This window comes from Panthera pardus, unplaced genomic scaffold (genome assembly GCF_024362965.1).
Source record: "Panthera pardus isolate Hobbes unplaced genomic scaffold, ASM2436296v1 HiC_scaffold_22, whole genome shotgun sequence".
In the NCBI taxonomy this organism is placed as follows: Eukaryota; Metazoa; Chordata; class Mammalia; order Carnivora; family Felidae; genus Panthera; species Panthera pardus.
Genome location: NW_026526788.1, coordinates 29,042,713 through 29,055,214, shown reverse-complemented (window position 1 = coordinate 29,055,214; position 12,502 = coordinate 29,042,713). Strand labels below are relative to the sequence as shown.

At 37.1% G+C, this 12,502-nt stretch overlaps 1 protein-coding gene across 6 annotated transcripts in view; it reads left to right on the top strand.

Moving 5' to 3' along the window:
- RUFY2 (RUN and FYVE domain containing 2) overlaps positions 1 to 12,228 on the top strand; it is a 48,653-nt gene extending 36,425 nt beyond the window's left edge. For all 6 annotated transcript variants that reach the window (XM_019444342.2, XM_019444340.2, XM_019444339.2 and 3 more), the window contains 3 exons: positions 4,421 to 4,469; positions 9,767 to 9,844; positions 9,937 to 12,228. In XM_019444342.2, the coding sequence (XP_019299887.1) occupies positions 4,421 to 4,469; positions 9,767 to 9,844; positions 9,937 to 10,080 (271 nt within the window). In that variant the 3' untranslated portion in view covers positions 10,081 to 12,228. The remainder of the gene's footprint in view (positions 1 to 4,420; positions 4,470 to 9,766; positions 9,845 to 9,936) is intronic.
- The last annotated feature ends 274 nt before the right edge of the window (positions 12,229 to 12,502 follow it).

Below are 12,502 nucleotides of genomic sequence, written 5' to 3'. Positions count from 1 at the left end.
CTATTTAAGGAATTTTCAAGAGTTATTTTGACTAGGTTTTTTTGCATGTACGGACTGCATGTCTAACCCCTGTGTAAACTACTGTATGCATGTTCTTCTGAAGTTTGTGGGTTTTTTTTTTTTTGTCTTTTTAGGAATATATTAGACGTTTTTCTGTATCAGTACATACTGATATTCCATAGGATGGATGTGCTATAATTGAAACTGTTTCTAATTTTTTTCTTTTATAAATGATACTGCTGTGAACATCCTTGTATGTGCATGTTGATATCTTGATATACTTAAAAAAATTTTTTTAATGTTTATTTATTTTTGAGAGAGACAGAGACAGAATGCGAGTGGGTTAGGGGCAGAGAGAGAGGGAGACACAGAGTCTGAAGCGGGGCTTGAAGTCACAAACTGTGAGATCATGACCTGAGCCGAAGTCAGACGTTCAACTGACAGAGTCACCCAGGCACCCCGATATACTTTAATGAGGATATCTGAAGAGTAATTTCCTAGAGGTGATTGCTGCCCCAGAAAGAATGTGCTTTAAAAAATTCTGGTCATAACAAAACATCCTCCCTCCAGTAGTAGGAGAGAATGCCTGTTTTTGCCGCTCTGACAGTTGAAATTCTTGTTTTAATTTGTGTTTCTTTAACCATAAGCAAGGTTGAGCATCTATATTTATTTATTTTTTAAGTAATCTCTATTGCCAATATGGGGCTTGAACCCATGACCCTGAGATCAAGAGTCATATGCTCCACCGACTGAAGCAGCCAGGTGCCCCTGAGTATCTGTATGCATTTGTATTGCATTTGTATTTATAGTTTATTGCCTATTCATATCTTTTGCATATTTTTTGGTTGACTTGCTCATTTTTTTCTTATGGGATTTTAAAAGTTGTACACGGTGTACATCTTTTTTTTTTTTTTTTACCAGTTTGTCTTTTGTCCTTTTACTTCATTTATGATACATTTTTTTCTCATTAATCTTCAGATTTTTGTGGCGCAGATTTATTAGTTTTCCTCTACTGTTTCTGGGACCATAGTTCATAAGACATGGGTAGGGCCCATTTTGAGTCAGAACTTATTTTATCTTTCTCAACTGTTGTCCTCTGAGTGGCGAGAATAATTTATCGGGGCTGGATGAGGTGCAGTGGCCCCTGTAAGTTTCCCTGTACCAGTTTATCTGTGAAATGCCTGTTCTCTTCATCCTCCTACTCCTGTGATTAGAAGCTATCAGATTGAAATTAAGTAAAAACCGATTCCTCCCTGGTACACAGGGTGATGAGTATTTGTTACAAAATTTGTTGATGAGGGAGGGACTGAGGTTGGAACAGTACTTTATAATCTTTGCTTCTATTTCACCAGGAGCCTTTAGGCTATATATAGACCATTTGAGTATTATTTAAAATGGGGAGTGGGAGGAGAAAGGTCATTTGGAATAATAGGAACCAAATTTAATTTTGTTAAAAGGTAAAAGTTATATTTCAGGAAGAATAGTTTTTATTTATTTTAAGTTTATTTGAGAGACAACATGAGTGGGGGAGGGGCAGAGAGAGAGAGAGAGAGAGAGAGAGAGAGAGAGAGAAAGAGAGAGAATTTCTCCCAAGCAGGATCCATGCTGCCATCGCAGAGCCTGACATGGGGTTCGAACTCATGAACCCATGAGATCATGACCTAAGGCAAAACCAAGAGTTGGATGCTTAACTGACTGAGCTACCCAGGCGCCCCTGGAAAGAATAGTTTTTAAACTTAACATTCAATCATTTTCTAATTATGATTAAACTTAAAAATTAGTATTCATTAGTATTCATCTACCATTTACCAGCTTTGTGATTTAGGGTTATTTAACCCCTTTAAGCCCACTTCTACATTTGTAAATTGGAGAGCTGTAAAATCCCCAAAGGGTTCTTTTTCTAATTAACTGAGAATAAATATGTGAAAGCAGCTAGCACAGTGCCTTTGCTTATCACAACTGGAGTATCATTTTCTTGTCAGATGAGGTTGGATGGGAAAATTACTCTCTAGTGCTCACTTTCTGAACCTATGATTTTAAATGTAAATGATTAATTTTAACTAGAAAAATACTTTCACTAATGAAATATTTACTCCTATTGGCTTCTTATTGAAGGATTCTTTAAAATAATTTTTGATAGATTTTGAAAGGTTTTAAATGTCCTGAGTGAATTATAGTTGTAGAGAGACTAATTTGAGGGTTGAACAAAATGAAGATAAACTTCATATTTGAAGAAAACGTGGAGCATGAAATGTCAGGGTGGAGTATACAAGGAAGAGAATGTAAACTAATATATCTGTGTTATAATGGCTGAGTTTAAAATAAATGAAGGGTCACCTGAGTGGCTTGGTTGAGCGTCTGACTTCAGCTCAGGTCATGATCTCACAGCTTGTGAGTTCAAGCCACGCATCGGGCTCTGTGCTGACAGCTCGGAGCCTGGAGCCTGCCTCAGATTCTGTGCCTTCCTCTCTCTCTGCCCCAACCCACTCGCATTCTGCCTCTGTCTCTCTCAAAAATAAACATTAAAAAAATTTTTTTTTAAAATACATGAAGGGTGATAGCTAACTTTCCCTTTAACCTCACCAAGGCCTACATTCCAACAACAAGAATTTTTAGTTTAAGAAAAGAAAATTTCCAGGACTCTTCCAAATGTAGTATTCTGTAAATGATATTCTTTCCACGTAAACAAACTTACAGATTTGTTTTCTTTCCTCACAAGCAGAGGTTTTGGGATTATCAGAGGCTTGTGGAATTTATGGATGTTTTCCTCTAGTATCGTAATCGTGTCATAATCGATTGTGTCACATTTGTTACAGTCTCCTATCTGATTTTGGCCCTTCTCTGTGCTGTCTTCATGCCATGGTCAAATATATTTCACACACTTTAAATTCTTGTTCCTAAATGAAAGCTAATTAAAATGTATAATATAGACATCTGTTTCCTCCCTGTCCAGGACAAAGAGGACATGTTCTTGTACATTGCTTTTATTGGAACTGTAACTGATACTCCTTTCTTCGGGATACTTTGGCAGTTCGTATCAGAGGGGGACAATCTTTACGGTGTCTCTCTCTCTATATAGTCCATATCTGTGAACGAAGGCATTCATAACGATTTATGCAGTGAATGCCATTAAGCTGCTTTCATTCCATATTCAGTTTTTCTGTGTAGCACAGTTGCTGTTTTGGCCATGATTCCCATCAGCATTAATTTTGTTCAGGCACATTTTGTAGATGTGAACTCAGCCAAGAAAATTTTAGTATTGTGTTTGTACTTTTAAGCTGTGTAATTTTACATTGATTATTCCCATTGTAAAAGTGTGAACTGGGTAAAAAACATTTTTGTTTTTATGTGTTGAACAAAGCATTTGTAGTATGAAGCAAGTTCCTAATGTTCTACCTCAGGAGCAGAGATGTTAGTTCATGGACCTTTTGATTCAGTAATTTCATTTATAAGTTATCCTGAGAAAAATAATAAAATATTTTGGTCATTCCAATTTTAATGAACAATTTTTGTGGCAAAGAATTTGAAACAAGTTGAAAGTTCAACAGTAGATAATTATATAAACTACTTTATATTTTTCATTGTTTACGACGTAACCACTTAAGATAATGATGTGGCAGATACTTAATAACAGTCAGCTCTCAGCCTTTCAGGATATATTATTACCTGAAAAGAGCTGTTTATGGAAAATTATATAACTGATGGTTCCATTTAAAATATGTACATACTCATCTCCTCAACATGTAGATTATTGTCTCTTGGTGGTGGGATCACAGATAATTACTGCTGTTTGTAATCTGCATGTTCATTAACATGTGTTTTCAAAAGGTGAAAAGTATCACAACTCTATTTTCCTTAATATTTCTATTCTTATCATTCTTTTGCACCTGGTAGAGAAACAGTGTGCGTAATGGTTAGCATGTGGGCTCCAGCTTTATGGAGACCAGGGTTTGAATCCTGCCTTGCGCAGTTACTACCTCTGTGACCTCTTACGGGGGTGAAACCTCATTAGGCTTCACCTTATTGATCTTTATTGTTGTTGTTGTTTTTAATTGATCTTTAAAATAGGGTTTTGTTTTTTTTTTTAAGATTAAATGAGTATATGCATGTGAAATTTATAGCAAGGTGTCGGGCACACATAAGCCTACAATAAATGATAGCTTTTATTAATATTGTCATAACCACATGAAAATGCCAATATTCTTCTGTTAAAGCAATTTTTAAATTTAAAAAGGACATTTTTGCTTTAGGAAATTTAGAAAACACAGGAAAACAAAATATAATTCTAGTCAAAGATGATTAGAATCATGTATGTACAACTTTGTATTCTTTGAAAACCCAATACCTTAATAATGAATTGCTGGATGTTCTATATTTAATGTATTTACTGAAATATGGATCTATTTTATAATCTTTTTAGATCAAAACTTAAAATAGAAGATATAAAAGAAGCCAACAAAGCACTGCAGGTGAGTAGGAAGTGTCTTCCTCAAGTAGGGAAGTATAGATATATGTGACAGTCTCCAACAGAAGGTAAAAAAAGTCCTGTATGAATCTAAGGTATTGTAATCGAGTCCCGCGATGTATAGAGGCAGAAGCACTAAACAGGGAGCTGGGACGATGGGGATCCAGCTCCTCCCTATTATTCCTCTAGAATTAATAATCATGTTGGAAATGACCTTGGAAATAATTTTATCTACTCTCCTACAAAGCACGGCATGACAAAGTGAAACAGTCTTTGACTTTGAGCTCGAGTTCCTATCCTGGTCTGTTACTTATCAGGTTTTGACCTTCAACAAGTCATACCTTTATGGAGTCTGTTTTCTCTTCTGAAATGGCTGGTGAAATGGCCTTATGATTTTGCACGGCTTTGCTTTGAATATTGAGGTTAATATGTGTGAAAAGTGATTAGTACAGTCTATCAGTATATGATTCTGAATGTGTCTGGATACAGGAATCCCTTCTACAACACAGGAGAAAAATGGTCTCTCTGTGAGTACTTCAGTGAGATTGCCTCCTACCACATAGCTTCCCATTTTTTTAATTATTGTTTTTTTTAATGTTTATTTACTATTGAGAGACAGAGACAGAGAGAGACGAGCCTGAGCAGGGGAGGGGCAGAGAGAGGGGAGACAGAATCTGAAGCAGGCCCCAGGCTCTGAGCTGTCAGCACAGAGCCCGACACAGGGCTTGAACCCACAAACCGCGAGATCGTGACCTGAGCCGAAGTCGGATGCTTAACCAACTAAGCCACCCAGGAGCCTCATAGCTTCCCGTTTTTAAAAAGTTATTTATTTTAGGAGCCCTTGGGTGGCTCAGTTGATTGTTTGACTTGTGATTTCAGCTCAGGTCATGATGTCATGGTTTGTGAGTTTGAATCCCATGTTGGGCTCTGTGCTGACAACGTGGAGCCTGCTTGGGATTCTCTCTCTCCCTCTGTCCCTCCCCTGTGCATGCTTTCTCTTGTTCTCTCTCTCAAAACAAAATAATACACTTAAAAAAAATTAAGTAATCCCTACACCCAGTGTGGGGCCTGAAGTCACAACCACAAGGTCAAGAGTTGCACGCTCCTCTGACTGAGCCAGCCATGTGCCTCCATTTTGTTTTTTATCAAAAAACATGAAAATGTTACATGTAAATTATTTAAAAGGTAAATTAGTGCTAGGAGGACTTAAAAAAAAAAAATAGTAGCAGTCTCTTGTTCTTCACCCCCTTATCCCTTATCCACTCTAGCTCCTGCCACCTGAAGGGAGCTACTCTGAATTCTCTTGGTTATTTCTTCTGGCACTTATCCCCCTATTTCTAAATAATATGCAATATAATTCACTCATTTATTTAAGACCTATTTTAGATATATATTATTATTTATTTCTTTGAGAGAGAGACAGACAGACAAAGCGAATATCCCCAGCAGGCTCCACGCTGTCAGCACAGAGCCCAAAGCGGGGCTTGAAAACGAACCATGAGATCATGACCTGAGCAGAAACCAAGAGTCAGGTGCTTAACCAACTGAGACACCCAGGCGCCCCTATTTTAGACCTGTCTATTGCCTGGTTAACATGGTAGATGAGGAGCATTTGCTCACTCTCACCTTGGTCTGTTTGCTCTTCATCGTCCTCCCAATATAATGAAGTAAAAGTTTCTGTGGAATTCATTTACTGGATATGCTTTATTATGGCTATTGAAATATTCTTTGTTGGGCCATGTGGTATATATTGTGACTATATTTTCTTTCTTGAACTACTTTTTTCCTCTGGAGTTAATAATTGCCTTAAAAGTTTTGTTGTATTTGAACATCAGAGTTTGCTCATACCTTTAAACACCTCTATAATATGCTTGATAAAAGTTTTCCACATGGTAAAATGAATCAGGTAATTATTTAATTTTTTTTTTCCTTGGAGTCCTCCCTCCTGGAGTTCTTTGCTCTCCTGCTCCAGTCTGGTCTGGTTAGCCCTGTCTTGACATTTTCCTTTTCTTCCATTCTCAGAATTCCCTTTACCCTTCTTGAATGTTAGAGCTCCTGTTACCTGAACCCCTTAACTTCTTTCTTGGTTTACTCCCTTGTTTGGGACAATGCATTCTTTGATAGCTTCCTGGAAAATGTTGAATGAAGGTCAATGTTTTAAGAATTTGTGCATCTGCATAGATGCCTTTTATTTTGCTCTCACATTTTTTTGGACGAGTATGGGTGTCTGCCCAACTGTCATTATTTAAACTCTGTAAAATTTTTTTCATTATGACACATACCGTGTATATAACTGTATTCATACAACTTAAAAACGATGGCATACTCTGTGACTTAGTTTATAGGGAGATTACATTCTCCTCTTTACAGTAGCAATTCTCTATTTTGTGTTAACCACTGTTGTTTTTCTTTATAGTTTTATCATTCTTGTCTATCTTTATAAAATATCTAGATTTTTGTTTTTGTATACATATGAAAATGGATTTATTTATATGTGACTTAATTTTTCTTGTCCTTGCTATTGACCTGTTGATTGGGTCTGGGAGGGCTGTCCTCCAGTTTCTTACATTCTGGATATTATCTGCCATTTCATAGTAGCAAACTTGTTCCTCTGTCCTCTTATTGCTGTAAACTGGAAGTTAAACCTAAAAGGCTTGGTTAGATTCTGGTGCAGACTTCTCTGAGAATTTTTATCCCTGCTACCATATTTTTAATATTCAGCAGGCCTTATTTACTCATTTTTCCTTTTAAAATTAGCAATCTGCATTTTATCTCTGATGATATTCATTATAGTTTCTTTAAAGTTTTCTTTTGCTACTGCCATTCTGTCTTCTTGGGTTTGTTTCTTTGGCTGAAGAAATTCCCTTCTTGGGTTTGTTTCTTTGGCTGAAGTACGTCCTGCCTGTCATTCCTTAAATGTTGGAATATCCTCCCATCTCAATAAAGGCACAAAAAATCTTGGAAGTCCTGTGTGTGTTGGCCGGGCGGATGAGAGTGGGTTGTTACAGACCGGTAAGCCTCACCATTGAGAAATCTGTTAACTCACAAACTGTTGGCCATCCTCTCCAAATTATGTTAATATCTATAGGACTTTTCTCTGGGGCAATTGAGTTTCTCCAGAGAAGGATCCTCTAATATCCTGTCTTGGGGGTGTAAGTTGGGCAGCTGACATTTTGGAATTGGACAGAGAATAATGGCCATGTTTACAGAATGATAGCTTCTAGTTTTGGCTCTGCTTGAAAACTGCTGTTTCCTTGAGGAGGCAACTTCAGCTCTCTGGACAAGTTTTCACATCTGTAAAATGGGAATGGAGTTGCTAATCTCTGAGGTCCCTTCCAGCTGATGCACAAGGCTTGCCCTGCAGTGTACACATACAGCCTTTCTATTTGGGAGACAGGCAGGGTGAATTCAGTCAGATTAAAATAAGATTGGAAGGCCAAGCTCTGATGTCAGAAAGATTAATTCTGAACCTAATGATGCTGCTTTGAAACCTGCTTCACATCAGGCTTGCCATCCCTTAAGGTATAGCTGGGCAGGAAGCAAATCTGCTTCCACTAGGTGACTTTTGGACATTTGGGAAGTCACTTTCCTTTTTAATGGCATTCATCAAGTTGCATTGGATTATTATTTTAAATGTTTTCTTTTTTATTTTTGAGAGAGAGCATGAGTGGGGAAGGGGCAGAGAGAGAGAGGGAGACACAGAATCCAAAGCAGGCTCTAGGCTCCAAGCTGTCAGCAAAGAGCCTGATGCTGAGCTCAAACCCACGAACCACGAGATCATGACCTGAGCTGAAGTCGGATGCTTATCTCATCTTGCTTTAAAAAAAAATTCTACAATTCAAATCATTTAAAAAAAATTTTTAAATATTTATTTTTGAGACAAAGCACAAGTAGGGGAGGGGCAGAGAAAGAGACACACACAGCATCCAGAGCAGGCTCCAGGCTCTGAGCTGTCAGCTGTAGTCAACACGGACTAGAACTCACGGACCGTGAGATCATGACCTGAGCCAAAGTCGGACGCTCAACCGACTGAACCACCCAGGTGCCCCCAAGTCATTTGATTCTTTACTGGTATTTGATAGTAGCTCTCCAGGTTTTTTTCTTTTCTCTAGCTTACTTTAAGAATATATAACATATACATGTAATACATATGCAAAATATGTATTAACTGTTAATTCGTAATGCTTCTGGTCAACAGGTTTTTAAATGTAGTTAAACTTTGGGGGGTTCCAGTTACACGTGGATTTTTTGCCTCTGTGGTGGATCGGCACCTCTAACCCCCAATTTGTTCAAGGATCTGCTTGGTTCTTTGGCATTGTGCCTTAGTCTGGGCTATTTTAAAAAGGAACATGTGGTGAGATTAATCAGAAGCACTCAAGTATCTTCTCATTATAAAGCTGGCATCATCTAACAAAGTTGCTTTTGTAGGGAAAAAATGTTCTTAGCCAGGGTCTTGGATGGGTTAAGAATGGGTCAATTTAGAAATTTCAGGTGTCAAGTTAACTCTCACCGGTTAAAGACTACTTACATACATATTCTACTTATCTACACAGTAGCTATTAAATTTGTTATATAACTTAAGGGAAATTAAGTCATATAAAACAATGTAAGGTGGTATCTAAAATGACAACTTCAAACGTGATTTCCAAATTCTCTTCAAATTTAAGGACTTACGGTGGTATATGGTATACATTATGCCAAACTCATGCATTTCATAGTGAAAATGTATCCTTATTGTTGGACTAGATAATGTCCAAGGTTTTTTCTTTTTTTTTTTTTTCATGTTTTGAGAGAGGGAGAGACAGAGTGCAAGCTGGGGAGGGGCAGAGAGAGAAAGGGAGACAAAGAATCCGAAGCAGGCTCCAGGCTCCGAGCTGTCCGCACAGAGCCCGACACGGGGCTCGAACTCACAAACCGTGAGATCATGACCTGAGCCAAAGTCAGATGCTTAACTGACTGAGCCACCCAGCCAGGCGCCCCGGTTTTTTCTTTCTTAAAGTGAACTCCCATCAATAGATTTAAAAACAAAAATCATGGAAATGTCCACATACAGTTGTACAGAGAAGTTAACCCAGTTTCAATATTTAACAATATATTGCCAATCTTGTTTTATTTATATTCAACCCCTACCCCTTCTTCCTTATCCAGATTATTTTGAAGCAAATCCCATACTTGTTTATCTCTCCAACTATTTCAGTATTTCTATATATTCCTACAAGAGGTTCTTGGTTGAAAATGTTTTCACATGTAATTTTTATTGTTAACACTTTGAGCATTAATATGCACACTTCTTCCTACTAGGGACTGGTTTGGTTGAAAGACAAAGAAGCAACACATTGTAAACTTTGTGAAAAGGAATTCTCGCTCTCCAAGAGAAAGGTAAGGGAGATAGATAGGAAGTGAATCCAAAAGCTTTGGTGCAAACATGTCTTCTAATTTTATTCATTCTTTGATTTTTTTCCATTTAATAGCACCACTGTAGAAACTGTGGGGAAATTTTCTGTAATGCTTGCTCTGACAATGAACTGCCGTTGCCTTCTTCACCAAAGCCAGTACGGGTTTGTGATTCCTGTCACGCATTGCTGATCCAGAGATGCTCATCTAACTTGCCATAAAACTCCAGAACTAAGTCCTTACGTATGAAAGTACCTACAATGGATGGTTAATGTATGAACCTGCATACGCTGTGTTTAGACAGTCCTTCTTAAGCAGCTTTCAGATGGTATTGGTTATCAGTTTTATCTTCCACACATTCATGGGAATTAGAAGCTATAGAATAGCTCATTGTTATTCAAGAACTTTCAACAGGGCATGCTTTAAAATAACTTTAGCTTAATTCCTCATTAACTTTTAACGCCATTTAAATCATGTAACTTTTAACGCCATTTAAAAGGCCAGATAACAAAGTTCACACACACACACACACACACACACACACACACACACTTGCCTTATTTTGTAAAGGCCTTCTGTAAGGGTGCAGATTAATTCTCCAGATTGTCAAATTGGCATTTGATGATGCCTGTAGTTTTAATGCACTTTAAAGCTTCACAGTTCTCAGAGAAAGATCAGAAATACATTGGACTTTTTGCAAGTATTAATATTCCAACTCAAGACTTTTCCTTAGCTTGCAAAGATTTCAACCTTAACTTTGTCCTTTCTGCCCTACTTCATTTGCCCATCTTGCATTAGAAAAGGCCAGTACTTTATCCTATAGAATTTCCTTTTGGTCATCCTCTAATCATTAATGTATTTATTAGTACTTCTCAGATACAGTGGTTTAAAGAGGGATTATTTATTTTACCTCAATTTTTTCCTTTGAAAGGAAGTTAAAACTTATCCTCCTTTACCTTTCTTTTTACCAAAAAAAGAAAAAAGTTCTTACAGATCTTTCCATACGCTATACCTGCTAACACTGCTAGTTTTTTCAGGGAGGGCTCATACTTCTTTCAAAAGAAAAATCTGTCCCCAGAAAAAAGGTTTATTAATAGTAAGGGATTACAAGCTCCTGATTGGTTCTCCTCTGAGCATTAAAGGAGAAACCTAAAATAGCTAAACTTTGCCTTTGATAGGACTTGGGTAATTAACTTTATTAGATTTCCATTCTAGTGACTTTTAGGAAGCATTACATCATAGTGATCCACTACTGCAGTTATAAACACAGTGAACTCTTCACCATATAATGAGAACCTCCAAGGCAGGATTCTTTCTGGAACAGATGATCTGGTCTCAGCCCTGCCATGACACATGAACTATGTCAAGCATGAAAGATTCAGTGAACACTAATCCCCTTATACTGCTTGTAGCATACCAAGAATATGTAAAGTTACCCTTGTATAAGTAATCTTTGAATAGCATCACCACTTGGGAGACCCCGCTTAGGTATTTTTAGCCATGCACTTTAAGTCTATGAATCTTTCACACAGATAGGAATTAATCCTAGGAATATTATAGAGAATTAATCATGACCACTTCCCTCCTACCTAAAACGGTTACTACTCTGCAGGATCATTTCCTCAGAATATATGTATTTTCACTTGGGTTTAAAACATGAATTTTCTAAATTGCCAAAGTATGAAACCAGTATTTTACTCGCATTATTTTCTCCATATCCAGTTAGCTTTTGAGGTCTTCAGTTAGAACTGTTGTACAGATTTTTAGGTGGTCTTTCTTGAATGTCGACAGAAATATTGTCAAGAGATGAATTATATTCTTGAACTGTTTTGTATTGATGGGATGAATTAACATTTTTATGATTACTAAAAATGAGAATAAGCAAATATGAAATTTCAAATACTAGGTGTTTTATTACTGTGCTTACTAGAACAAACTTTTGAATGTGATTTTGCTTAAATTCCAAGGCTTGGTTTCATTCAACAGACCATGATTTTCAGTCCCCTTTAAATTCATTATTCAAAACTCCCATTATCCCCATTGATTTGGGCTTTTTGTATGCAAGCCTTTGGGACAGCAATACAACTTGCTTCATTTAGTTTGGGCTCTTATTTAAAAACTATTTACTAAATTTTGGACTTTGTTATAAAACTTAATTTGTATTGTGAATCTACACTTTCTATTTGTCAAGATTTGCCCTCATAGAAACTATGAATCTCACAAACCATTCCGTCTAGCCAGTACTACAGTAATGCTATGGTGGTGCCAAGGAATTGTAATTCTTACTCTGTGCTGTTTTAAAACAAAATGTGAATTTTATAAACCAAATAAAAGATATGAAAAATTGCCCTTTGAAAGGCTAACTTGCATTTATGACTATAACTTTTGATTTTAATAGGGTAGTCCTGGGAAAAAAGCCCATAGGATCTCTAAAGGGTTAAGTGGTATGAGCCTAATACTTAAACGGATAATTAAGGGAGGAGTACAAGCATTAAACAAGTCACTGCTCCATTTAAGCTAACACAGCTTCCTTCTCTAACAGCAGAAATCACTCCTTAGGAGTCACTTTGTCCAGTGTTCACGTAGATACGGCACCTTCTACCAATATGATTTACAATCAGTAACCGACACAAAGCATTCTAG